At 44.7% G+C, this 27774-nt stretch overlaps 1 protein-coding gene, 1 long non-coding RNA gene and 1 other non-coding gene across 5 annotated transcripts in view; 2 read left to right on the top strand and 1 right to left on the bottom strand.

Moving 5' to 3' along the window:
- Nucleotides 1-845: 845 nt before the first annotated feature.
- PSAP (prosaposin) overlaps nt 846-27774 on the top strand; it is a 32751-nt gene continuing 5822 nt past the window's right edge. The window contains exons 1-8 of one of the 3 annotated variants that reach the window (XM_038534262.1): nt 846-1004; nt 17518-17651; nt 19908-19982; nt 20547-20672; nt 21770-21970; nt 22577-22720; nt 24047-24103; nt 26305-26310. In XM_038534262.1, coding sequence (XP_038390190.1) covers nt 965-1004; nt 17518-17651; nt 19908-19982; nt 20547-20672; nt 21770-21970; nt 22577-22720; nt 24047-24103; nt 26305-26310 — 783 coding nt within the window. In that variant the 5' untranslated portion in view covers nt 846-964. Of the gene's footprint in view, nt 1005-17517; nt 17652-19907; nt 19983-20546; nt 20673-21769; nt 21971-22576; nt 22721-24046; nt 24104-26301; nt 26311-27774 lie in introns of all 3 variants that reach the window. The other 2 variants (XM_038534261.1, XM_038534263.1) reach the window with 2 other exon arrangements.
- Nucleotides 6847-9778, top strand: LOC119871469. Its single transcript, XR_005357938.1, has 3 exons — nt 6847-8207; nt 8556-8689; nt 9219-9778. It is a non-coding gene; the product is annotated as an uncharacterized LOC119871469 (long non-coding RNA).
- On the bottom strand, nt 18385-18488 carry LOC119871686. The gene has a single exon (XR_005358757.1). It is a non-coding gene; the product is annotated as a U6 spliceosomal RNA (small nuclear RNA).

The raw sequence follows: 27774 nt of genomic DNA, 5'->3' as shown, positions 1-27774 counted from the left end.
AAGTGCATCTGTAGGTTATGAGAAGTGATTGTGGATATGAAAAGTTAACAGGGAAAATCCGGGCCCAGAGTGAGGCCACACTCGGGCCCCAGCTAGGTAAATAGATAAACATCCTTTGGGAGACAGTGTGGGTTCAGTGGGTAAGTTTGAATAATAACCTCGAGGACTTCGATAAAGTCGTTAACCTTTCTGAGTTTGGATTCCCACCTGAAAAATGGAATGGAATTAATAACAGAATATTGTTTCTCTATAATTTCTATAATAAAAAATGGTACATCACGGAAAAAATGTGAGGCATGAAAGATATTCATACATAATAAAATCTCTAATGTGGACTTCTTCAATTACTAGTTTTGTCTTTGCAGGACCTGTCCCTTTCCTTCCACCACATATTTCCCCGTCCCTCTCCTCCCATCCCTCCTCCCGTCCGCCTTCCATCCCCCCTCCCGTCCTCCTCCCATCCTCCCTCCCGTCCTCCTCCCATCCCTCCTCCTGTCCCCCCTCCCATCCCTCCTCCCGTCCTCCTCCCATCCCCCACCCGTCTTCCTCCCGTCCCCCCTCCCATTCCCCTCCCGTCCCCCATCCCGTCCCGCCCCCTCCCGTCCCTCCTCCCGTCCCCATCCCCCATCTCGTCCCCCTTCCATCTTCCCTCCCATCCCTCCTCCCATCCTCCTCCCGTCCCCCATCCGTCCCCCTCCCGTCCCTCCTCCCGTCCCCCTCCCGTCCCCCTCCCGTCCCCCTCCCATCCCCGTCCCATCCCCCTTCCATGCCCCTCCCTCCCCTCCGCCTCCCGTCGCGCAGGCGCCGTGCGCGCCGCTGAGTCAGGGCGGCGGGGAGCGCCGGGGCAGGCCTGGTCGGGGCGGGGCTCGCGCCTGCGCAGTGCGCGGCTTCGGGGCGGGGCAGGTTTATAGCCGCCGAGGATCAGCTGACGCTCTGCATTGCAGGCTGCGGAGTCGGCGTCGCCATGTACACCCTCTGCCTCCTGGCCAGCCTCCTGGGCGCGGGTAAGCCCTGAGACCGCCCGCCCCCGCCCGCCCCCGCCCCGTCGGGGAGGGGATCCCCGCAGAACGTGGCCCACCCGTCCCGGAGCGGACCGCCCGGGGCCTCGCTCCTCCGTTCTCGGTTGTGGACGAGGGGCGCTCATTGCGCAGGCGCGCCCGGCGCTGCCACCTGCGGGCGCGGGGGCTGTGGGAGGGGGCGGGGGCGGGGCCGGGGCCCCGGGCGGGGGGGCGGGGCCGGGGAGTCGCAGCCTCTCCCGCGGGGGTCAGGTTGGGGGCGCCCCCAGGTGACCCCTGCTGCACCTGTGCTGTGCTTGGGGCCGGGCGCACGTGACCGAGACGGGCTGCAGTCCCGTCCAGCGGGACCCATTCTGACCTCACTTGCCCCAGTTTTTAATAATGTTGAAATTGCAGGAAGCACATTAAGTATGTCGTCTGTGTTGATGTTTATCTGTACCTATATATTTGCCCTTGGTTCTGCATCTCAAAGATGATACGGCGTTTTGTGGAGATGATTTTGCAATGAAGTTCAAGTTTAAAGGAGAGCCTTTAAAAGATCTTGCAAAGCCGCTGGCCCGTTTTAGCAGCGGCCTTTATCTTGAGGAAAATGTATAAATACGTGAGAAGCTGTGATTGCCCTGAAATGCTATTGAAATCGTTGCAGGCTATGAAGGAAACACTTGGGAACCAGCTGCATTGCTTTCCTGGAATTAGGATCCCTCCTGCCCTCCCCATGTCACTGTGACCTTTCTCAGTTTCTGTGCCCCAAACTCGTGCCTTCGCATCATAACCTCCTTTAAATCATCATAGTAAAGGAAAGTGAGTGAAGTTGAGTCCTTAGCAAACTTCTCTAGTTTTATAGTCGTGAAGCCAGGTTTTAATTTGTATACGGAGAAGATCCCAAGTCTTTCTTCCCCCTTTTTTTCCAGGTAATACAGCTTACAGAAAGGAAATAAACCTGATCTTTAAGGCCAACCTCCGTTTCTGTTTCTCTAGTTAACTGTAATTAGGGGCTAGCTTCCATTCTGTCATGCAGCTATTCAGATTTTGATAAACAGTAATAAAATAGATGATGGAGTTGACGAAAAACCAAAAAGATAAATAAAAATAAGCTTGTATAGTTGAAATAAGTTGAAGATGTTTTTTCTTGTGTTAGCTTTGAGTGCCTCCCAAGAATGTGTCTTGACCTTAAACGATGCTCTTACACTTCTTTTACTTGTATGCTGTGAAAGGTGATCTGCTTGTAAAGATTTTCAATTTTATAGTCACTGAAGAAAATGTATTTCTCACTGGGGTTGATCCTTCTTGATATTCCGTGGTCTGTAGAATAAACCAACACTAGTCTCTAAATTTTCTGCACGGATTGAGAGAATGACTTTTTGTTCCATATCAAACAGTTGTTCCTATTGGCAGTGAGTCACTCCTCACAAGACCCTGAGGAATTCTGAATCACTCAAATCACCACAAGGGGACTTGTTTCTTTTGAAGTGTAAAATCCTCCTCTGGTATATTTGGGAGTATGGTTAACCAGAATATTTGGTTAATCAAGGGACCCTCTCCCTTTCCCTGAACACTTGAGTAAATGGGAGTATGTTACAATTATAGGCCTTGTTCTAACCTTGCTGTCTGGCCTTTAGGATTACCCCAACGTTAAGAATTTCTTTTCTTTTTTTTTTTTTTAAAGATTTTATTTATTTATTCATGATAGTCACACAGAGAGAGAGAGAGGCAAAGACACAGGCAGAGGGAGAAGCAGGCTCCATGCTGGGAGCCCGACATGGGATTCGATCCCGGGTCTGATCCCGGGTCTCCAGGATCGCGCCCGGGGCCAAAGGCAGGCGCCAAACCGCTGCGCCACCCAGGGATCCCACGTTAAGAATTTCTAGTGATGACTGAGTTTGTTAGTGAAGGTGTGTGGTGACTGAAGCCATCCTCTGCTCTCTGAGAGGTTCTTAGAACTTGCCATTCCAGCATGGCGCTACTGTAGTACAGTGTCATCCTGAACCTGGATGAGCTTTGTTGTGAGTTAATAATGATGTCCTGGTGATTATAGAGACGCTTGGTTTTGAGGGTTTTTTTTTTTATTCATCCCATGGTCCTGTGCTCTTCCCCACCTGATAAAGGAAAGTAATGGTATATTGAGAAAATTGGAGAGCATCTAATCTAATTTCTTTGTAGGTAATGAAGACACTGATGTGCTCCCAAATCACAGGCTGTTTACTGGGGAAGTCAGGATCAGAACCCAGGGCTCCTGGCAGTGCTTGCACTTTCCATAGCCTTCCGTCAACACTTAGCTTTTGTCACCTGAAGGGGTTGTAATTTACATACTGAAAGCATGCACATTTTAAATGTACAATGTGATGAATTATCACAGAATGAACATAACCACTGTAAGCAGCCCCCAAGGTCAAGGAATAGAGAACATTAGCAGCATCTAGAAGCCCCTGTGCCTCACCCATTCGCTACCCTGTTACACTTGCAAAGGAAACAACTTAATTAGCTTCTAGCACCATAGATGTAAAAATAACTTTTTGAACTTTCTGCAAATGGAATCATATGCGAAGGGCATATTGTTGGGTGACTCCTCGTGGAAGAAGCAGGGCTAGTATTAATGAGGTGGTATGTGTAAAGCATGTGGCGTGGTGCCTGGAATGTGGTATGTGCTTAGTGAAGCTTAGCTGCCCTGTTACTGTCCCTTGTGTAGTGGCTAACCAGGTAAATGCTATGTGCCCAGTGTTGAGGCAGGTAGGCTCTCTGGGGATGCTAGGATGTATTATGTGTACGTATATATTCATTTGATAGCTTATGTTTATGGTGATTCACGAAGTAAATTTATGGTGCAGTCTGCTGAATATCAGCAGAACTTCAGTTTTCACCTGACAGGAATTTAGAATAAATCCCAGTTCTCAATTTTCAATCATTAATTTTATTCTGAAAACAATAATGCAGTTAATGAGGGGTTTATTTGTATTAGCCAGTCAAGGATTTGGTAAGTGCTTTAATTGCATTTGACAAGTTATATTTAATACATTCTACAAGTGGTTCTTTAAGTGGAAGTATATTGGATTGACTGGTCTGGGTTTTTCTAGATCAGAGGAAGGAGAAGTAGTTCCTCCATTTTCTTGGTTTGTGAAACTGGAATGGCCAGGCTGGGACTTGACTAGATGGGGAAGAGGGAGGCTGGACATGGTGCTGCTGGCTGCGGAAAGCACATAATGAGGCATGGGAAGCTCTCTAAGCCAAGACCTTGCCACTTGGGCAAGTGTGTGCCACAGCTTTTGGAGACAGTCTTCTAGCATGGTCATTCTAGATTACTGGATGTCAGGCTCAGAGCCTTGCTCTCTGGCTCCTGTTTGATTCTGCCACCAGGAAGGAAGGAAGGACAGGATTTTCTTTCTTTTTTTTTTTTTTTTCAGGATTTTCTTTAAACCAACTGAAGGGAATACTAATTATATTACCTTCCCTTTTTCCTCCCCCCCAAATAGTTTTAAAACAGTAGTGAAAAATACAGCAATTGGGATGAACAGTTTGGTTCTTGCAAGGTACTAGGTGCTTTACTTTTTTTTTTTTCCCCATGAAGACCAAAATTATGTCCTTGGGTAATAATTTGTGTACTGAAAAATAATCTATGTAAACTCCATGTTTTCTTAGGGAATTTATAATTATAATGGGATTGAGAGGAAACTGGAAGAGAATTTTATCATGTTGCTGATACTATGTTGATGATTTTGGACAAGTTACACTGTACTTCCTCATCTGCAAAATAGTTACTGATCATTCCTATCTAATAAGGTTGCTATGAGGCTTTATTATTTTGCTCTGTAGAATGGCATAGGTAGTAGGTACAGTAAGGTTGGCTGTTATACCATGAATAAAATCTGTATCATGTTTGTCAGTGTCCTTGTTGTACCTGCACAAGCAATTCTCCTCTGCCCTTAATTTTGTGATATTCCCTAGCCTCATTCATTTCAGAGGTCTTATATTTAATAAAACCATTAAATTGAATTAGAAATGTGTGTGCTGTATGTAATTATTGGGCAGGAAATCAAATAAGGGTAGGTAGTCTGCAGTTAAGAGGGGGTGGGAGTCTACTGTAGTTGCCAGACTTGGTTTAATATGAGATCAGCCTTTATCAGCACCTCAGGGCCTCTGTCCTGGTAATCTGAGTATTCCTTTTCTAGGCTCTTGTTACTACCATGGTACTTGTTTAAGTCCCCTCATCTGGTTTCCCCATCCAGAAAAGGGGAGCGAACTGTTGAGATAATAGCTGCACACGCTGAACAAGTCCAACCATGTAAAAATTAGGACAAAGAGTGTGTTTCCTTCCCTCCACTGTCCCCCAGACCTTTCCCAGAGATAGCCTGGTACCAGCTCCTTTGGGAGCCTTTCTGAGCAACGTATAGTTGACAGTGTGTGAGAGTCCCCCTTCTCTCTCTTTTTTTTAAGCCACAAATGGTAGCCTGTTACACCAGCTTGGTCTTTTTTCACATGTAGAACATTGTAGGCCTCCAGAAAAGTGGGAGAATAATTATAATGAGCACCCATGTATGCAGCACTTGGTTAAGAAACAGGGACTAACAAGCTCCTCCTCCTTTTTTAAATAACCACCTTCCTGGGCTTGTTATTTAACATTTCCCTTCAGGTCTTCATCCTCTCAAGTGTATGACCTTCAACAGTATGTATAGTATTGGGTATTTTAAACATTTTACGAATATTGTATGTATTCTTGGGTTTTTTCTTTTGGCTAGTGAAGTTCATTCATGTCAATAACCTGTAGCTCTTTCATTTTCACTGTGGTACTTCATTTATGTCATACTTTGTTGCTAGACATTTAGATTATTTCTAGATTTGCTTTTATCTTAAACTGCTTCTATAAACTTGTGCACATGAGCAGACATTTCTCTAGGTCTGGGGTCTAGGTTTGATGTTGTCAGACTTTAAACTTTGCCAATTTCGTAAAAGAATGAATAGGGTTGCGTTCTTTTTAAATTTATACCTCAGAGGCCATTTCATGCTAGTACAGATAGACCTATCTTTTAAATTTTGGGATACTTTTAGATTTAAACAAAAATTAAAAAGATAGTATGGTGAGTTCATGTATACCCTTCACCCAGCTTCCTCCACTGTTAACATCTTATATATTCACTTGTATACTTGCCAAAAGAAAGAAGTGAACATCAGGACAGTGTTAACTATGTTGCAGACTTGATGTGGCCTTTACCAGTGTTCCCACTAATCTCATGTTTCTGTTCCAGGATCCAATCCAGAGTACCATGCTGCACTTAGTTGTGTCTTAATCTCCTCCTACCTCCCAGCTGTTTAAAAAACAGTTACAGAGGATTTCATTGTATGCATGTGTCAATTTAACTTCGTTGATGAACATCTTTTTTTCAGAAAAGAATGAGAATCCTAATGACACTTCTGAAATTTAAAATTGAATCCTAGCTGTATTTAGACAGATAACTGCTTTTGACAAGAAATTACTTTAAGGGATATTTCATAAATTAGATTGAGGGAGATACTAGAGAAAGTTCTTTTGGCCAGTCTTTGTGATGTCACTTGTCACAGTAAAAAAAAAAAAAAAAAAAAAAAAAAAAAAAAAAAAATTCCTGTACCAGTGGTGATGGGATGCTGTTCTGCGATTGTAGGCATTGATACCAGAGGGTCACAGGGCTTCGGATCTCATGAGGATTAAAACTTAAGGTTTGGTGGCAGCCCGGGTGGCTTAGTGCCACCTTCAGCCCAGGGCATGATCCTGGGGACCCCGGATCCAGTCCCACGTTGGGCTCCTTGCATGGAGCCTGCTTCTCTCTCTGCCTGTGTCTCTGTCTCTCTTCCTCTCTGTGTCTCCCATAAATAAATAAATAAATAAATAAATAAATAAATAAATAAATAAATAAATAAATAAATAAATAAATAAATAAAATCTTAAAAAAACTTAAGGTTTGTCTTATGGGATTGCATGTTATCTAGGTTTTGGCTGCCTTTCAGAGCTCTTCTCCCTCTTCCTCTTCCCTCCCACGCTCAGTCTCTGGTGCCTTATTGTAGCTCAGAACCTTTGCATTTTGTATTCCACCTGCCTGGACCCTCTTTCTCTTGAGATGGTGCATGTGGATTCCTCCCTCTACTCAGTTGTCTGCTCAGTTGTTGCCTTCTCAGTTCCCCACTGCTCTGTCCAAATGGCCATGCCATCCTGCTCTAGTTTTGTTTTTCCTTTGACCTTGCTGCATTTTTCTTCATTGCACTCACCACTACCTGGCATTCTGTGATATGCGTATTTGTTGTCTTGATCACTTGGTATATCTGCAGCTACGTGACTCTGCTCGCCTGTAATAGGTGCTTAGATTTGCTAAATGGGAGTGTGAGGTACAGCCAAGTGGATTTCAGCCCAGGAAGTGCTGGTAGGTTAATTGCACGAAACTTCAATGTTAGTAGTGCCAAGTCTTTGTCACAAATAAAAACATCTTTTTAAAAATTTACTGAAAATAGTTTTAAGAGTTTGTGTCTTGGAGTTGACAAATTGGCAGTGAATGTGAGCTCAGATGAAATCTTGACCAGTTTATGTCCAGATTAGAGGGGCCCACAAACCTATTGGAAGGGGTGTTGTGTAGGCAGTAGAGATATAGGAGCCTAACAGAACTTAGATACTCTGGTGGCTGTGATTTGTGGTAAATCGGAAAAGGGAACTAGCTATAATTTGAGAAGTAGTTTTCTCTCTGTTGGTTTTCAAAAATTGGCTGTTTGTAAATGGTGGCTCTAAAGCTTTTTGGTGTCTGCATCCCTGTATACTCGTGAGTTATTGAGGGACCCCAAAGAACTTTTGTTTATGTGGGCCCTAGCTATCGATATTTATCATCTTATATAAATTAAGCTGACAATTAAAAAATAATCCTTTAGAAATGGTAAACATGTTAACGTATTACAGTTTTAGTGAAAAAAAAACTTTTTTGAAACACAGACATGGTAAGTGAGAAGAATGGCTTGTTTTACCTTTTTGCAGTGTTTCTAATACCTGGCTAGATTCTCTGCTGCTGCTGCATTCAGTGTGCTGCCATTCACCTGCCCTTTGCCTCCAGAAAACCTCCACTGCACATTTGGGAGTAAATGAGTGACAAAGGCAGCTAACACCTTGGCATTACTACTGTTATGACACTTTTGAGCTCATAGACGTCCTGAAGGATGATTTAATCCTCCCAATTGCCCTGTGAGGTGAGAGCAACTGAATCAGAATGCTAGGGCATCCTAATATCCTGCCCTAATCTATGCTGTGGTCTGAAGTGTAGATTTTGACATTTCAAATGAAGGATGGTATTCCTGTTCCTAAGGTGAGTCAAAAGTAACCTTTATAGTTGACATATTTATATGTATTTGAAACTTTTTAGTTAATGATCTTGTGGGACAGGCTCAGAGCACTGAAGTTCCGTATTAGTGGGGTTTGCATGAAATCTTTCTTAGCGTATTATTCTGCAAGTGTGCCGAGATCACTCAGCCTGCTAGCAGGGATGGGGTACTACAGCCCATGCCAGTTTCTAGCTGACTGAATCAACTTCTGTGCAGCACCCGGGCCAGAACTAGGACCATGTAGATGTGATGCTGCCCTCTGCCTGGACCTATTCATCTGACTGGACCCTGAGCAGTCTGGCCAAGGGCTCATTTCTTCATGGTCCAATTGTGGCAGCATCTTATCTAAGGTAATTGAAGTTCATCTCTGATCATTACCTGATAGGTTTGATACTTGGAAGAAGAGCTTTGCTAGCATATATTGGATTGGAGTGCTATCAAACGAACTAGGTAGGAATTTCTCTTCTCCAAATTAATTATGCCACATTGCATCACCTTTATGCAATCTAAGAGGTTTGCATTCTTGTCCTCAGTGTCTCAGTTAATGATTGCACAAACTTATTTGCCTGATGACTCTCTTGCTTTCTCCGTGTAGATCAGTTTTTTGTCCTGGAATGGTCTTGTGAGAAAAAATTAAGGAGCAAGAGGAGGGAAAAATTGAGGGAGAGGGGAAATAGGGAAGAACTTTTGTCTTAGATACACAACTAATGGCTTACTGGGGCTGGAGGTGATGGGCGTCAGCCAAATCAGCTCATTACAGATTTCTTTTGTAATAAGAGCAATCTTTGGGCTTTACTTCCTTCAGATCAAGGCAGGCTGCTTTTGAGCACATGCTATTCTGAATGATTAAATGGGCAATGTTTTTATTCTACTCTGCAGAATGTTTTCAGAAGCAGGATCCTATGAAGAAGAGACAGGTCCCTCTGCCATAGAAGCCAGCTCTCAGATGGAGCAGTTGGTGTTGAGTGCAGTGGTTTATCTCCTGCAGGATCTAAGTGCATGAATTCCGAGAAATGTCTGAATGCAGGGAGCCTGAAGTAGATGCTGCCCCTCCCTGGGTCAGCCTGTCTTGGTTGCCTAGCAGCCTGACTGTTTCCATGGTGCTCCGTTACCAAGGCGGCAGATCCATTGCCCTGCGGAATGTCTGCTCTGATCATTGGTACTGCAAAGCTGCTCGTATTTTCTTTTATTCTTTTTTTGGTAACTAGACTCTGAACGGTATTTAGCATATGTTATCTAAGATATTTCCTGGGAAAAACAATGGATAAAAGAGTAAGACTGTTCTAACATATGGAATATAAGGTGCACCTTCTAGGAAAGGTGGTCCCCTTCATTCTGAGAGTGTTTTTGAAAACCTTTGGTGGCTACATTGTGTATGTAGGCTTTTAAATATCCTTATAAAGACTTGTTATTTTGGGACTCTTCTGGTAGATGATTAAGCTGGTATTTATTTATTTATTTATTTATTTTTTGATTTTTTAAATTTTTATTTATTTATGATAGTCACACAGAGAGAGAGAGAGAGAGAGAGGCAGAGACACAGGCAGAGAGAGAAGCAGGCTCCATGCACTGGGAGCCCGACGTGGGATTCGATCCCGGGTCTCCAGGATCGCGCCCTGGGCCGAAGGCAGGCGCCAAACCGCTGTGCCACCCAGGGATCCCTAAGCTGGTATTTAGTAAGGCTTAGGTTTGATTTGAGATAAGAGACTTAGAGTAGTAGTGGCTTAAATACAATAGAACCATCCCTAACCTTCCACAGGAAGTTCAGGAGCCGACCTTCCAGGGCTAGTGTCTGGTGAGAGACTGGGTCCTTGAGGTCTAGCCCCTTTCTTCATGAGTGCTAAAGATCCAGCCATCACACTTGTGTTTAAAGGTGTGAGACTCTACTAGCATCCCATTACGCATGTGGCTTCATGGCCAGACCTTGCTGCAAGGGAGACTCGGAAATGTAGTTTTTTAAATTTTGGCAGCCATGTGTGTAGCTAAAAATCCTTAGTTCTGTTCCTGTGAAAGGAGTGGAGAGTGGCTATAGGAACAACTTGTCTCATGACCAAACCGGAGTTCCTCGCTTGGGTTTGCAAGAGAGCCAGTCACTGAGACATCAGGTTTGCAGCTAGGGAGGAGTTTGAGAGCTAGCCAAACCAGGAGACAAGAGAGCAAACCTTAAATACTCTTCCCTGAAGGGGGAGAGAACATGTTTTTTTTATAATCATAGGGGTTGAGGTTACATATATTGATGAAAAGGGCAGGGACACATTTCCTCACTATTCATGAGGAAAGGTGGAGTATGTGCATTGAGTAAACATATATGTGACCTATCCCATGTTCATTTTGGGGTGGGGACATAAAATTAAAATGAGGAAAAACTGGGATCCTGATGTCAGATCGGTCATCTTAGGAGCAGAAGAGGGTCTAGGGGTTATGTGCGATCTCCGAGAGCCCATATGAACTGGAAAGGGTCTCTGCTTCTGTCTCAGGTAAGGAATGCAGGGCCTGGCTTATTCCTAGGCTGGAACCTTATCAGTGACCTTCAGCCCAGGCCTGTGCAGGGACATCTAGTGTATTTGTTAGATCTGAAAAGAAACAACAGTTGATTAGGGAGAAACAGGCCTATTAAAAACAAGCTTTAGATTTCCTGATAGTTTCAACCTTATTAACCCTATGGGATACAGTTTGTTTCTGCCATATTGGGCAGTAATTATTCCTGAAATTGGTGGTAAGGTTTAATTTTTTTCTGACTTTAAAAGTAACATGGAGAAAAATTATACCATGTTATAAAAATCAGAATGTGAATGCCTTCAGTTGGTGGTTCTTCCTCTCAAGTCCATCATTAACGATTAGGTGTGCTACTAACTGAGCTTCGTAGGTACCAGACACTGTCCTTTCTCTGCTTTCTCATTGATTTTCACAGAATTCCTGAGAAAGGGCACTCTTTTTTTTTTACCCTATATTTTCCCCACATGATTGTGGCCTAAGTAATTGACCAGTTCTTGGCTTTAGTTCGTAGATAGCAGAGCAGGGGGTTTCAGTCAGCCTGGTCTACTCCCCAGTATGCAGGGCACCAGTCATTTTGTCATACACCTCATCCTTCCAAAAAAAAAGAGGTTTTTAGGGGGCTCTATAGAAGATGGGTTCCAGAAATAATTTGAAATATGACAACTATATCAGGATTAGAGGAAAATAAGCCCATAGCTCCAGTGCCATGAATTATTGAGAGCATTTCATCTGTAATGTTTTTAGCACTTTGCTGGGCACCTCTCATTCTTGCTCCTGCAAACCTCTTATTCAGCACATAGCGTCAATTCCCGGGCTTCTAACAATAGAGCCTATGTTTCCCTCTGTGTGACTAACCGACAGCTTCTGAGGATTTGAGATATAACTCTCTAGGTCTTTGAGCTGCCAGTTAAGTCCTTGATAAAATGCAGAGTAAACCAACAGAATAGCTTGGATTCTGCTATTAGTGGGAGCACCTGTTTTGGGCAAGGAACTGGATCAGGGAAAGGTCCTGCTATTGTTTACTACAGGTGGTAGTGATGATGAATATCACTTACTGGACTTCTGTAGCATACTAGCTCTGCCCTGTGTTTTACAAATATTGGTTAATTTGTATAAACTCCTAGGAGTACTAGTAATAAGCCCATTTTGCAGATTGGAAGCCTGAAGTCTTAAGGTCACCTGACTAGAATTGGTGGAGGCATGATCTGAGCCCTTGACTGTCTGATTTCAAAGCCAGCCTGGTAGGGGAGCTGAGACAGTGGATAATTGAGAATGCCAGAGAGATGCTCATAAAGGCATGATGGCTGAGAGATGTAATGTTCTGGCAGTTGAAAGTGTGTAACTGTGTCATTGTGATTCTCAACAATCCCACCAGTAGCTACATCTTTATTTTACAGATGAAGAACAAGCTCAGGACAGCGATTGGGTGAAGGTCATTTATTTGAGTGGGACTTGGAGGCAGATCTGGTTTTCTTTTCAGTATCTCACATTTGAGAAACATTTCATTTAGGTGGTGGGTCAGTTACCTTAGATTTCTCTATTTCTAAGCACAGGGTTTAGTTTCTTTTTGGAAAAAATCATCACACCTAAAACAACATGGCTCTAGTGAGTTCTCCCTGCCTTCCAGGCTCACTGAGATTTTTTTTTGTGTGTGTGTCCATGTAGAGTCTAGCTGCCGTAAAGCCCATTTCTGGTGTAGCTCATGGCAGCCGATCTCAATACAGTAAAATTCCATCATAGCCTATTTTTTTTTTTTTAATAAATGATCTACATGTGAGTTATTTAGAACATGGCTATTTTCTTCTAGGCCTGGGGAGTCAAAAGGAAACACAGTGCACCCATCCCTTTGCTAAGGAAATACAATTGAAGTTCTGTGTCTCAAAAAACAACACAAAGCCCGTCTTTCTTTAAGGAAACTTGCCCATAGGGTTTTAGTGTCTCTGAAATGATAATTTCTCTGATCTCTGTTGTCATTGAGAGCTCAAATGGCAGGCCTCAGAACTGAGGGGGGCTAGTGCCTGGTTTGCCATGAGGAGTGTTTGTGTCTTATATTTAATTAGAACTCTCGAGGAGGTCAGGCACACATTCTAAGAACTTTCTTAGAGTTCAACTTATTGTCTCAAAAGAAGGAAGTTGGTATTTGGGGGCAGAGTGTGGGAGAATGAGAATAGATATGAAAGCTTTGCTGAGAACATGTTTTGAGAAATAACTCATCAGAAAGTGGTTTAGGATATTTTTTATGTATTGGTTATGTATAAACACTGAAAATGTCATTTGGCTCATTCTTATAGGAGTGAAGATGTGTAGCCCCCAGAGGACTTCTAGTCCTGCTCATCACGCAGGATTTCTCTTCCCACAGAATTCCTTGGAGGTTCAGCATTTTGTTTCTGCGCGGTTCCTTCTGCTTTTGGAGCAGTCATCATCTAACGAGGCAGCCCATTCCCTCTTTATAACCCTGTGGATGGCCCCTACCTCGAGCCGTCGTCTGTTTCCCTTAACCTCTACTCGCAGCTCTGCTAGCTGGGTCTGAGGCCACACAGCGGATCTGCCCCCGCGTGATAGGTGGAAGGCCTCCTTCCCCTATGAAAATAGCATTGTTTCTAAGAGACGTTCTCTCTCCCAGCTAACACCTCCAGTCTTGTAGGGGCGTCAGGAATGGTGTCACGCGTCCTCACCCTCCCAACCTGCTGTGCTTGTCTCTGACTCTGGGAAGCAAAGCACACAGGTGTGTTCTTTGTGCTGCCCCTCAGCGGGCTTGTGTTCACATTTACGTTTAACCCTCTGAGTTTCGTTTTCCCAGCTGTCTGTTCTTGTGGAATCTTTTTGTTAGCTTCTCTCTGAGCCTTGGTTGCTACTGCTTCTTGCTTGGAATTTTTGGTGTGAGCTTGCATTCCAGTTAGATGCCCCGTCATCTGAATCCCCCACCTCCTTTTGTCAGTTCTGCTCTATGATGCCTGGGTTTTTAAGACACTAGTGTGAGCTGTTGCCCACAGGGTGAGTTTTCACACAGGGATGACCTCAGATGAGGTCGTCTTGGTTGGGCCTGGGGTCTCTCTGTGCAGCCTGGCTTGGGAGAAGACAAAGATTTCTCTCCTCCTTTGGAATGTTCACGAATTCCGTTTTTCTCTCTCACCCAGTCTTTTGTATTTCTGTTTTTAGGGGCCAGTTCAAATTTTGAAGAAGCTTCCTCTAGCTCCCCTATGTGGTTAGTAATTTTGTTGCTCCAGGGCTTGTCATTCCCTGTGTTTCTATTAACATACCACCATTTCTTCGGGGCCTGTCCGGTCCCACTGTGGAGTCAGAGACCCCAAGTGTGTCCACCTTGTTCTGCTGCTTGAGTGCACAGTTCTTGGCCCAGTCCGTGGAGTTTGGTAATCAGCCTTCATCTTCATGGTTTTCCCCCTTGGTTGGAGAAGAGCCATGCTTGCTTTTAGATCCTTCAGTCCACAGCTGGGATCTGGACAGGTGTAGTGCATAAGAGCTCCCTGAAGTAGTGTGAGGATTTTGTGTCTAAATACATTTTCCGGGAAAAGGATTCATGTCTCAGTAGTGTTCTGACCCACTCTTTGGCTCCTTCACAGGGGATCAGGTCCTGAAATAAGCACCTGAACCTTCCCCAGGTGGCTCCCTGGCATCACCCATGCTTGCATTTCTGCCTCACATTACCAATCCTGAGGATACACAGTTGTTTCTTTGTAAATACACATTGGGTCATTTTAGGACATCAGATTTGTTGTACACCACAGACTATTTGTATAAAGTGCAATTTTAAAAATTTGGCTTTAGGTTGGAGATACATGGGAATGTCTTACTGAGAATTTAATTTCTAGGAGCTGGGAGTTTAGTTTCATTTCTCATTGTCCATGTAATGTGTTTTAGGTTGACATTGAGGACATCATAGGTCTAACAGGTTGCCCACCGTGCATTTTACTTCTGAAAGTTCTGAGGTGGGCTGTTGAGTAACAGTAACTGTTGAGGTTGGGAATGACTTGGCTGTTTGTTAGCTGGATGGATCACAGATAACCAGCTACCAGAAAAGACTTTTAGTCCAGAACAGTAGCTAAAACTGGTAACAAAGTCATTATAGCAAATGATTACTGTTTCAAGTTCCTTGAACTAGTGAACAAACTACAAAGTATTCTTGCCTCTCAGGCCTAGCATGGTGCATCTTCCTCCCCAAGCCTGATAGATTTTGGCCCTTGTGGCCAAATCCTGGCTGGATGGTTGGAGAAAACCCCCTGGGTTAAGTCCTATTTGACTGCATATTTGTGAGACTGGAGATGGTAGTCGGGCCTTATGTAGGGAGGGCTGCTCACTGGCCCTGCCTTTCTCTCTCAACCCTGTGTGGCTCTAGTCGGCTATTGTTCCCCGCTCTTTCTTCCTGGCTTCCCTGTGTCTCACTCTGCATTCTTGGCTCATTTTTCATTTTGTAGCTTCCTGTTATTTTTTCCGATTCTTTTCTTCCAGTTGCAGGTAGAACCAGTTGGTGTATTTTGGGTGCTTCTCAGAATTCTCCAGGGCCCTGTACCTGGAAGGAGCATGGGAGGCGCTGGTGGAACCTGTGGGCTTTGTGTGCTGTCTGTGATGACCCCCACTTCCCAGAACCCTGACCTACAGCCCAGGGCTGGCCTCAGCGTAGCGTAGCTACGTTATAGGTACTAAACTCTTGTGAACCATCTGGGGATTAGTATGAAATCTGCTGCATGTTTCCCGTGGAAACCGGAATCTAAGCCAACAGCTGTTGGAAGGTGGCCAGTTCAGTTGTGTTTGTGAACTGGTTATGGATGTGATTTTTGCTACAAAGGGGCATGAAAGGCTGTGACCTGGGTAGCCGATTAATAATCACTGCCGGTGTCTGAAAGGGTGCATATCATCTGGCTTAAGCTTTCTGCGGACCTGTGACTCAGTGTTTGTGTGAAGAGTTCGTGGAATATAGCTTTGACCACATTTCATTGCCCTCTCCTGGAGTGAGGGCACCTACCAACCCCCGTGTTTTGTGTACTGTGTGTGCGTTACCTGTCTGTAGGATCTCTGTGCCTTCTCATTGGCTTGTATTGAGCTGCGTGACTCCCGAGGTTCTCCATCTGTTTCATGGGTAGCTGTGGGCTTTCTCCTCAGACTTGGGCCTTGTGTTACCTATTTACAGCAGAAGGTGGTTTCGCCCTACTGAGGTGTTTGTTGGAGTTAGCTGCCTGCACCGACACCCGTCTTCACCCGTCTTTGTGTAACCCGATGGAATCCATTGTTCTCTAGCCCAATTGTTGGTCTAGAGGTGAGGTTCCAAAGTCAAGGTTACTATAGACCTATTGTAAGAAACATAAGTACTTTCAAGGCATTTTATAAAATATTTTTGTAGAGTTACTCACATACAACATAACACTGGGAGTTTCAGCCAACCACCCTGCTTTGTTATTCTGTTTTTTTTTATACAACTCCTACATAATTTCCTATTCTTGGGTTTTTTGTTCTATTTGATATATAATTTTATACTTAACAGCTACATATTCTTTTTAGTAAGAGTATCATTAGTTTTTCCTCTCTATTTTTGGCCATTCAAGTTATATCTACTTTTATTTTTAGTATTGTGAATTACATTTAATAAATATATTTATGCATATCATATTTTGCCTCTTGGATTGCTGTATTTCCTTAAAATCTATTTCTAGAAGTGGGTTACTTTTTTTTTTTTTTTTAAGTAGGCTCCACACCCAGCCTGGATCCCAATGTGGGGCTTGAACTCATGACCCTGAGCTTAAGACCTGAGCTGAGATCAAGAGTTGGATGCTTAACCGACTGAGACTGAGCCTCCTAGGTGACCTTGAAAGTGGATAACTTTTTTGAAGAGGGATTTTTTTTCCATTTTTTGAAATCTATTAATATATTAAAAAGTCCTGAACAGTCACAGCCTTACAAATGTATATTTTACTACAACCTTGTCACTTTTTCCCTCCTTGGCTAATTTAACTTTCAAAATATGGCACCTTCTTGCTGTAACCTGTATTTCTTTTGGTCCTAGGTGACTTGTACCTTTCCTGTGCTTTCCCCTAGTTTAATTACTGTGCTTGTGACTGTTGCCTGAGTCCTTTCTTCATTACCACAGCAGATGCCATGCTGTGCACCTGACTTTGAGTAGACACATGTTCACCGTATCACATGTTTGTTGTGATACCAAAGTGGATTATGGAGGATTCTTTGTTAGTAAATTTGTTTATGAGCATGTGTTCACAAAGTTAGATTTGTAAAAGAGCTCTTCTACTAGAATGTTAAGAATCGTTTTTGTAATAAGGATATGAACCTTGTTTTCCCTATAGATTAATAAAAAACTTAATTTGTCATTCTACAGGAGTTTAAAATTTTGTATAATCTGTCAGTGTTTACTCCTTTGATTTCTTTTATTACTTCATGGAAGATTCTTAAAGTTCTAAAGATTAAAAGGCCTGGTACAGTTTAGAAATAGTTTGAGAGGAAAAAAGCAAACCAGATAAATTAGTCCCTCTCAGTCCTGTGACTTTGACTGAAGGTGGTCACCGAGCTTCTGGCCTGGAGCCAGTGGCGCTGTGGTTTGTGTGGCACGCCGCTGGGTGAGGGGCCGTGCCGCTGTCCAGCTCAGTGCCTGGGCTAGTCCTTCCCCCTGGGTAGGTAAGTGAGGTGGGCTACCTTCTCATGATGGTCTTTCTTTTAGCTCTAGCCAGCCCTGTCCTAGGCCTGAAAGAATGTACCAGAGGTTCAGCGGTGTGGTGCCAGAACGTGAAGACGGCGGCCGATTGCGGGGCCCTGCAGCACTGCCTGCAGACTGTGTGGAACAAGCCGACGGTGGTAAGTGCCACTGGTGCCGTCCTCCATCTCTTCATATTGGCTGTAGCTGTTGCCATTTACCAAGTGCTTTCCCTTGCTTCGTTTGCTTCTCACGGTGGCCCTGCGAGGGAGGCAGGACCTGTTGCAGGGTGGACCCATTGTAGTACAGTGGAAACAGTCGCAGAGAGGTGAGGGTTCTATTCCCCCGAGGTCACTGAGTCTCTTGGAGGCAGAGGATGAGGCCTGCCCATGGCCGCCACTGTGTGCACACCATGCCACCTCCCGGGCCTCTGGGTGCGCCACCTCTCCGTGCCAGGTGAGGGACCAGGAGGTATGCAATTTCTATTCCCAGGCCTGGATGCGTGGGCAGAGCTCCATCCTTGGTCACTCCAAAAAGTAGATGCTAGGGGTGCCTGTGTGGCACAGCCAATTAAGTATCCGACTGTTAGTCATGATCTTGGGGTCATGAGATTGAGCCCCGTGTTGGGCTCTGCACCCAGTGTGGAGTCTGCTTGAGTTTTTCCCTCTGCTGCTCCTCCCCGCATGTGTGTGTGCATGTTCTCTTTCAAATAAATGAATATATCTTAAAAAAAAAAAAAAGTGCTAAACTTTTGAAGTCCTTCCCCACTTTTTGGCATTTTTCACCCTCTGCCTCTCAGGCAGATCACTAATTCAAACCCTAGAGTTTAGTAGCTATTTAAAATTTTATTTCTAGCTATAGCCAAACTGGAAAAGACGCTGATTTTTTTTTTTTTTTAATATAGAACACTTCACAAATTTGCATGTCATCCTTGCTTAAGGGCCACACTGATTTCTGTATCATTCCAATTTTAGTAGATGTGCTGCTGAAGTGAGCATGATGCTACTGATTTTTCATCTAAATGGTGTTAAATATAGCATATTAATGTGGAGCTCTCAATACTCATGGAGAATTACTCCAAGATGACAAGGCTCAAGTGCATTCTTCCTGTGACCTGACCCCTCTCAGGAGATGGCTGAGCTTTGCTGGCCGTACCAGCTGATTGCAGAACATGCTTGTGGCTCGCTCTGCGAGGTGCCACCTCCTGTGGCACAGGCCCACTTTGCCTGGATTTCCAGATCTAAAACTTGTCACTAGTGGCTGCAGGTGCTTCTTCTCTTCATTAAGAGAAGAACAATTAAAAACCCTGTTCTTTTAGAAATAGTGTCTGAATTCGTCAGGCCTCTACCCTCTGTGGCCAAAATTACTTTCTGATTTGGTTTTCAATTTACTTCTCATCTTGTTTTTAACATGACTTCTGCTTTTCAAATTCAGCATGTGACAAGGGGGAGGGGACTTCTGCTCTTTCTGACAGGACAGTCTCATGGGTGCCTGAATCTGGTAGTAGCCTGATGAGGCCCAAAGGTTCAAATTGATTTTTTTTTTAAGTTTATTTTTTACTTGTTAGTGCGCAAGAGAACCACAAGCAGGGGGAGGGAGAAGGGAGAAGCAGGCTGAGTGGGGAGCCGGACATGGGGCTTGATCCCAGGACCCTGAGATCATCACCTGAGCTGAAAGTAGATGCAGTAAGGCTCAGCCACCCAGGTGCCCTTAAATTGATTTCTTTCAATGCAGTTTAGTTCACAGGTCTTCCTTCATCTCACCCACATGTGTTAGTTCCTTCCTTCTTCATGGGGTACAAATCAGTTGCCCTCAAGAAGGGAGCTTCTCACGAGCCTCAAGAAGCAGCTAGAGTCTCCATGTCTGGGGCCACATAGAGCTGTGGGTGTTCAGGCTTATCAGGGGATAGGCACGCTGTTTTTAAGCTCTGGGGTGGTGACATATGGCTTCCAGGTGAGCATACCTGCATCTGCATGGTGGGAGGTGGATATAGTGCAGGAGGTAGTGCCAGTGTCTGCTTGGGCTTCTCTGTCCCACCCCCCTTTTACTCTGTGATAGTGATATTGGCCCCAGGTGACCGACTGACTTTCTCTGATTTTTTTCACCCTTTCAAGCCTCAGTTTCCTCCTGGAACTGCTGTGAGCATTAACACGACATTTGGCCTGTGCCATGTGTGCTGAGGTATAGAGGGTACAAGAAAAGGGTATCTACCCTGTAGAAGCACAGTGTTCTGGTCAGTCCCATCTGCTGATTTTTACCCTGTGGCGTCCTTGTACTTCTCATCTAGGTTGAGGAACCAGGCTGTGCCAGTGTGGCAGACATCCCTGGGTAGATAGGACAGAGGCCAAGGGGCTTTTCAGCTGTAGACTTATGTCCTACAAATATGGATCTCTCTCCCTCATGTTCTTTCCTCTTAGAAATCCCTTCCCTGCGACATATGTAAAGATGTTATCACTGCAGCTGGCGACATGCTGAAAGACAATGCCACTGAGGTGAGCCATCATGAGTATGTGTGACTACGTGTGAGCAGTGGCTGTGTGGCCATGTGTGTCTGTTCCTTCAGAGATCGCTCTGTGGCTTTGGGGGTCTAAAGAGGAATGGTCTAAGTCCAGGTAGGAAGTAGTTCAGATCTTCTGAGCCACATACTTTTTCTGTCCCCCCCCCCCCCCATCCTTTAAAAATGTAAAAACCATCCTGTACAGCTACGGGTTATACAGAAACAGGCTGTGGGAGGTAACTTGCTGTCCCTGACTTTGGCATGTAAATGCCCAGGGTTGATGAGGATTTTTGTATTGCTTTTTGCTATCTTTTAGGTCCGTTTTGGCCATTTCTGCTCAGAAGTCCCTGTGCCCTTGAGACTGTAGGTCAGAGTAGCTTCATTTTGAGGAATGTCTGCTTTTTGCCTATTTATCTGATGGAGCCACGGCCACCCAGTGGCCCTCTCCCAGGCCTCTTCCCTGAGGCTGCTGTCTGTTGGGAGCTGTGGAGGTCCTCTGCTCTCGTTGTTTGCAGAGCAGAAGTCCATCCTGATCTCACCCTTACCTGTATCCCCTTAGCAAGAGATCCTCGTGTACTTGGAGAAGACCTGTGACTGGCTGCCTAGTCCGAACCTGTCTGCCTCGTGCAAGGAGGTGGTTGACTCCTACCTTCCAGTCATCCTGGACATGATTAAAGGACAAATGGTATGTGGTGGAGAATACTGTTCCTTCAGGGAACTTCTGGGGCCCTGGGAGGTGCCAGACAATGATTAAAGCGGAAAGTCTTTTCATGGATTTGGTTTTTCTCAGCAGCTTATTGCTACAGTTCTGACCTCTGAGATGGCTTTGGCCCAGCAGAACACTGTGCTTGTAACTTTCAAGATTGAGGGAGAGTCCAGGAGATGGGAACTTGGAGAATACTGAGGGAATTGTAAACTGCTGTAACGTTCATATATGTGCCCATTTGCTAACTCATGTCACATCTTTAGCTCTCCCTTTGAGCATACAATTCATTTCATTTCTGTGATTTTTATCCTGAGGAGTAATTGAGGGAATGTACTGGTGGGTTGAGCTATAGCAGAGTTCTGCCTGCATTTCAAATAAGCATCTACTGTGCATAAACCAAGTGCCACTGCACAGGTTGGGTTTTCAGCAACAGACAAGGGGCTGGGTTTTGTGGTATTTGGAAAGACCTTAAGAAGGTCGTAAAAGACCTTCCTTTTAAGAAAGAGGAGGTGCTTAAAACACAGGGTCAGCAGGCAGGAGTGTCCCGAGACTGGACAAAGGTTTTGGCAAGGATGGCATGGATCACACCATGCAAGGCTCTCTTTAAGGATTGCAAGTGCAATAGGAAGTTGTTGGAGGGCTCAAGGGGGAGGAGTGACATGATCATAGGTGCCTTCTCTAAAGGGTTCGGTCTAGCTCCCACCAGTTGGGAGTTGGAAGAGGGGAAGCTGGCGGGACAGTCTGTGTGAGATGTGTTGGAGCGGTAGAGATGGACAGATGCACATTCTGGTTCAGAGGAGAAACGGGCTGGACCTGCTGATGGAGGGCAGGGAAGGAGGGAGGAGTGAGGAACGTCTTCCAGGTTTCTGGCTTGAGCTGCTAGGAGCAAGGTCGGGGAGCAGGTCCCCTCCATTTGCTAAAGTGGAGATGGAGCGGGGAGCAGGTCAGGTGGTTTTGTTTGAGATGCCTGTGAGTCGGGCCAGGAGGTAAGTACAGGGCCTCATACAGGGGCACCAGCCGATGGTTTTGTTTCCCTCCGGGGAGAGCATTTCCAGCTGGACTTCTTTCCCTACTAGAGCCATCCTGGGGAGGTGTGCTCCGCTCTCAATCTCTGCGAGTCTCTTCAGAAGCACCTGGCAGAACTGAATCACCAGAAACAGCTCGAGTCCAATAAGATCCCGGAGCTGGATGTGGCTGAGGTGGTGGCTCCCTTCATGGCCAATATCCCCCTCCTCCTGTACCCTCAGGATGGCCCCCACAGTGAGCCCCAGCCAAAGGTAAGGCCGTAGGCCCAGCCACCACGGGCCCCGTTTTTAATTGGATTACAGATGAGACGTGAGAGGGGCATAGTGTGTGTGTGTGTGTGTGTGTGTGTGTGTCTGTCTGTCTGTCTGTCTATGTGCATGCTTGTTTCTCAAACTGGGGGCTTTTTCCTTCATCTGACACTGTAGGTACCTGAGCAGCCCTTCAAATGGTTGTGCCATGTTAGTTCTGAAGAACTTGGGATATTTAATATATGCAAACAGTTCTCTTTGTTCCAATTAAATTTTTTTGAAATCAACGCTTAATTGATTTTAAGTCTTTTGATAATTTTAGAGCCTATAAAAACACAGAGCTGGGGCACCTGGTTGGCTTAGTTGGTGGAGTGTGCAACTCTTTGTCTTGGGGTTGTAGATCCAAGCCCTATGTTGGGTGGAGCCATTACTTAAGAAACCACCAACTTTAAAAACCCAGAACTGAGACACTCTCTAGTGCTGTGGTCATGAGCACATGAGGAAATTTTCTTGGGAAATTGAAGCCTCTGTTATCATAGAAGTATGCTGTGTTTACAGACTTCCACCCCCCACCCCCCACCCCACCCCCCGGTCATTCTGTCTCTGCAGGCTGGTGGGGATGTTTGCCAGGACTGTATCCAGATGATCACTGACATCCAGACTGCTGTAAGGACCAACTCTACCTTTGTCGAGGCCTTGGTGGACCATGCCAAGGCACAGTGTGACCTCCTGGGGCCTGGCATCGCCGACATGGTGAGCCTTCTCTCTTCATGCACAGGAGGATGTTCTGGGCCAGGGAGCTTGGCTCTGGAGATAGGCATGGAGGAACTGAGAAAACTTCAGTTCCTGAGGTACTGTTGTTTTAAGTTCCAATCTCAGGGCTTTGAGGAAGAGATTGTTTATACAACTCCCATTTCCTTTTTCCCAGAAAGCATCTGGGAGAGTTGGTGGGTACTTAAATACTTTGTCGGTTAGCTGAATTCATGTATGTAACAAGATGCCTGGAGTAAAAAATAGTGGAAGGAGACCACTTTCGTGAAGATTTTTTTTCCCCTCCCAGTCACTATATGTATAAGAAACCACACTAGATTCCTTTATAACCTCCTTTTAAAAAACCTGGCTGTTACATATTCATAATTCTAAGTGTGCTCTCCTCACAGCCAGTGGGGTTGTTGTCCATGGGAAGCCCTGTAGGCTGGCATGCAGGACACCTTCCTTACCTTGGTGAATGTTAGTCCTGCAGGGTAAGAAACTCATTTTGTTAGGTGCTTAGAAAGTTTCACTTCTTGGATCCTGTTCGCATAACCACATGCCTGTGAAATTAATAAGTAAAACCAAAATGCTAGTTTTGTACCTGGCAGCAGGGAAACCTTGGCAGGACTGGATGTAGGGAAGCTGGTGATGATAACTCCATGGGTCTGGGATCGTAGAGCATCCTTCTTGGATAGGAATGGCTGGTTCTGGAAGCTCTGGGTTCTTCTCTGTTGACTTCCTCTGGGCAGGAGTCTTGGCTTCCTTGGAGTATCTTTGTACATGGCCATGTTACCTTGGCTTCCCCACTTCAGCCCTGCCTGCAGGCTATTATGCACTTTGACTTTCTCACTGTGGAGGCACCCAGTGTAACCAGAACTAGTCTGTGAGGGTCTACAGGAAATACCTAGATGCGGATGAAAATAGGTTGAGCTGAAAATCATCCTAACTTGGTTCCTCCTGTGTTTAACTTTATAATCTTGTCCGGGAATCCATGAGTAGGTTTGAAAAGTCATTTCAGGTTTGTAGCAGCGTGTCTGTAGCCACATTCAGAATTGCTCCTGAGTAGCTGCTCTGTGACCTTTGGGTGACTTTGGGCTGTAAAAGGAGATGGGAGGACTTCATCTCTTCTAAGGGCCTTTGGGACCTTTTGGGACATTTTCAAAACATCCTAGCACACCTTTTTCTACAAGGCATAAGATAAATTGCCATCTTTATTTCAAGATACTTGTAAGACTCTACTCTTGGAAACTTGATAGTCCCCTGTTGACATTGCTAGGAAGGCTGGGATTTTGGTGTGTTACTAACTGCCTGTTTCTCTCTCCCCAGTGCAAGAACTATATCAACCAGTATTCTGACATTGCTGTCCAGATGATGATGCATATGGTAGGTGGCAGGGGAAGAAGCTCCTTGTTAGCATTCTTTGTCTCACACTTTGTGATCCCAAGGATTTTGAAAATTACATGGTTTAGTTTTCCTTTTCTCCCTTCAGATAATAAATTGAGTCAAAATGAACCCTTCTGACCATTAGATTCTCTGACCACAACTCAGTACCCCCTCTTTACTTTCCCCAGCCAGGGGAAAGGCTGAAGCAGCTCAACCCCCAGGTGGTTTTCCTGGTGGCTCGTTGGCCTGTGCATATGTGAGCTGACCATCAGATTTCTAGTATCTGGCTTTCACCCTGGGATCCATGGGAATAGTCTGCTCTGTAGCTAGGCCAGGCCTGAGAATTGCTACATTGCAGCTTGAATTTAGAAGTGCAGGGAGTCCTGCCGGTCAGAGTCGGTCCTGCACTCTGCAGCAGTGTTAGCTGTAGCTGCTGCTTAAGCCTGTAACTCCTGCACTTGCTTCTGATGCATCCAGGTGGCAGGGGCGTCCCTCCGTTGTTAGAGGTAGAAGATACTGATTGTGGAAGTAAGCTAGCTAGCTCCATGCAGAAAACTGTGCTACAGAGCAGGGTGGTCTGAAGAGATTCTTACGTTGGGAATGGGCCCTGGCTTCCTGGATCTGAGCATTTGGGGTTGAGGAGGTGGGTTACACTTCTTGTCTCTCCATCCTGCTGACTTTCTGACTTGGTTGAGACTATGTTGAGTTTGTTCTCTAACCAGGGGTCAGCAGACTGTGGCCTACCACCTGTTTTTTGTAAAGTTTTATTAGAAAACAGTGATGCTCATTCCATTTCTTGCTGCGACAACAGAGTTGCAGAGTTGAGACCTGATGGCCTACACAGAAGATTTATCCTCTGGCGCTGCTGTTAATTGCTCAGGGGCTCCATTCAGGCATAAGAGAGTTAATTTGGGATTATTACACCATACTTTATTCTAAAAATACAAAGATACTCAGCTAAAGTAGGAAATAAAAGTAAGCCTTTTTTTTTTTTAAAGTAAGCCTTTGATTTTGATTTGGTTAGGTGCTTTCTCATCACTAAAAATTTTCTCATTATAAAGAGTATAATAAACACGGATTTTTTTGAAAATACAGATAATACTTCCCAAATCAAAAATCATTTGTGGTTTAAAAAAATATCAGTGAGGTAATATGGTTATATAGTACTTCAGACTTTGTAGTTTGCACTATTGTGCTTACAAAACATTCTTGTACAAAATGATTTTTAAGTGGCTGCATAATCCACCATTTGGGTAGCACATAATTTACATAACCAATCCTCTTTAGGTTGCTTTGAGGTTTGCCTTTGGGATCAAAAGCATGATGAACACCCCCCCACCCCCACCCCTTACTGTTAGATATGCAGATCCTTGTTTCTCCTTCAGTACAGATAACTTGAACTGTAATTGCTGAGTCAAAGGGTAAGGCTTTTGATCTCTTGTCAAATTGGCCTTCTAGGCTTGCATTTGGCTACCTGGGGTAGTTGCCCTGAGGCCTAGGCAGCAACAGGTGTGGTTCAGGATCCCTGACCCCTCGGAGTGTTTTATTTTTATATTTTTAATATATATATTTATATTTTTATATATGTGTGTGTGTGTCCGTGTATATATATATACACGGACACACACACACATATATATGTATATGTATATATATTATTTGGGGGCAGCAAAGCAGAGTTTATTGAGTAATAGTAAAAAGTTTATTGAACAAAGCTCCTGAAGAGGGTGGGGACCTGAGAGATGTACATATTACCTGCCCTGGATGTATTTTATATTATATAGCATACACCCCTGATTTGGGCAGTCCTGTGTCATGTTCCACTTGGCTGCATATCACCTTGCCTTCATGGTGGGCTTAGGCTTCTGAGGATGGAGAGCTCCTCATAACCTGGCATTTTCTGGGACCTGCTGCCCATTGTTTTGAGTATGATTTGGTGTGTCAGGGGCATGGGGATAATGTACAGAAGCTGGACAGTGTGGTCTGTCCCTTGAGGGCCAGAATAGCTCTCAGGGCCCCCCTGAAATGGTAGGAACAAGCTAGGATGCCTATTTGTGACTGCAAGTTTTCCCCTGAACTTCTGGTGATATCTTTACGCCTTCATTAACTGATTGTTGTTATTTTAATTTTTTCTTAACTGTTGTGTCCTTTCCTTTCTCTTATTTTCATCTCCGATTTCCTGTTTTTTTGTTCAACAGCAGGATCAGGTATGTGATGGGGAATTTGCTTGTAGTAGTGGTCTGCTGCTTGTTGTAGTTACTTTGCCTTTTTTTTTTTTTTTTTTTTTTTTTTTAATGGCATGATCTGTGTTAGTAGGCTGGTGGGGGAGCTTCTGCCTTTCTCCCCTCTGATTTATCACTTGAGGTACTGGGGGTCTCCTTTCTCCTTCAAGAGGACAGAAAGAGAAGTCAGCAGGGCCTTGGAGTCCAGTTACAAACCAGCACTTAGCTGACCGTGTGCATGCCACTGGCATGATGATGGGAAGTGACGGGTACCCTGGAGATTCCTCAGCTTCCTTAACTGTAGGCCTGACTTTCGGTGGGACGCCTTGTTTCTGTCATGACTTGAGGGAGCATTGCATGTCTTCAGTGCTGTTTTCCATGATCCCAGAAATGCTTCTGCTGCATGAGCATATCATTTGCAAATAGCGAGCAGACTGTTCCCGTCTGTTGGATCCAGAGAGTTGGAAACAATCTCTTGATTGTGGCTTCTGCCCCTCTGGGTGATGGGGTCCTGCAGATCCTGGAGCCACATCAGACGGCTCAAGAGCCAGGCCAATGGTGGCAATAACACAGGGACTTAAGGCCCCAGACCACACTTACTGAGCCAGTGCCTCCTTCTGAGCACTGGTATCTCTTTTTGCAAATTAAGAGTTTTCAAAGGTACTTTGAAATCTAATGGGAGAGAACTTGGGCTGAAATATCTGAATTTTTACCTGGGATGTCCCAGGGAGGGAGTAGAACAAAGCTCATCTGAGACAAAGCAGCCACACATCTCCTGAGTCTTTGTCTTTTTTTCTAAAAAGCTTTCTGTGTCTTTGGCCCCATTCTGGTTTTTTCCCCATTCTTAAAGTGTGCCAAAGACAGGATATTTAGGATACTTTTGGATTTCCCAATTTTACTTAATTCTAGAGACTTCTCAATATTAAAACAATGTGAACAATAGCCATGGTCTAGCTGTCTTGCATCACAGGTCTTGTGTTAGTGGTCCTGTCCTTCTGCTTTATGGTTTGGTGGTGGGAGGCAATTGCTCTCAGGCCCAGAGCTAGGTGTTGGTTGCATTTGGTTCACAAAGCATACAAAGTATATATGCTTTTCTCATTCTTGGCACCATCATATTGAAATGGTCAGGATGTCCAAGTCACCTTGTTTCCTTTGGTTTGGTATCTGGGTGGGAATGGGATCAATCTGGAGCTTCTGTGACCTGAAAGAATTCATCGGTTTGGGACATTGGGTATTTGCGTGTACTGGGTTTGTGCAATTGTAAAAATAGAATGTAGTTTTCAAAAAAGTTCATCATTTTTTCTTAAATGATCCTGCCAGAGGGAAGCATTTGGCTTTCTGTTTGTGAGCCTGGTGGTTCCCCTTCTAGAAAGATCATGCAGTTTGTTTACTACTGCAAGTAAACCAGCTGGACCAAGAAACAGGTTCTGGAGCACACCAGGTGTCCTC

The sequence above is a fragment of the Canis lupus genome, chromosome 4 (genome assembly GCF_011100685.1).
Source record: "Canis lupus familiaris isolate Mischka breed German Shepherd chromosome 4, alternate assembly UU_Cfam_GSD_1.0, whole genome shotgun sequence".
NCBI lineage: Eukaryota > Metazoa > Chordata > Mammalia > Carnivora > Canidae > Canis > Canis lupus.
Note: the sequence above shows the minus strand (reverse complement) of the source record. Positions and strands in the feature narration are given on the sequence as shown.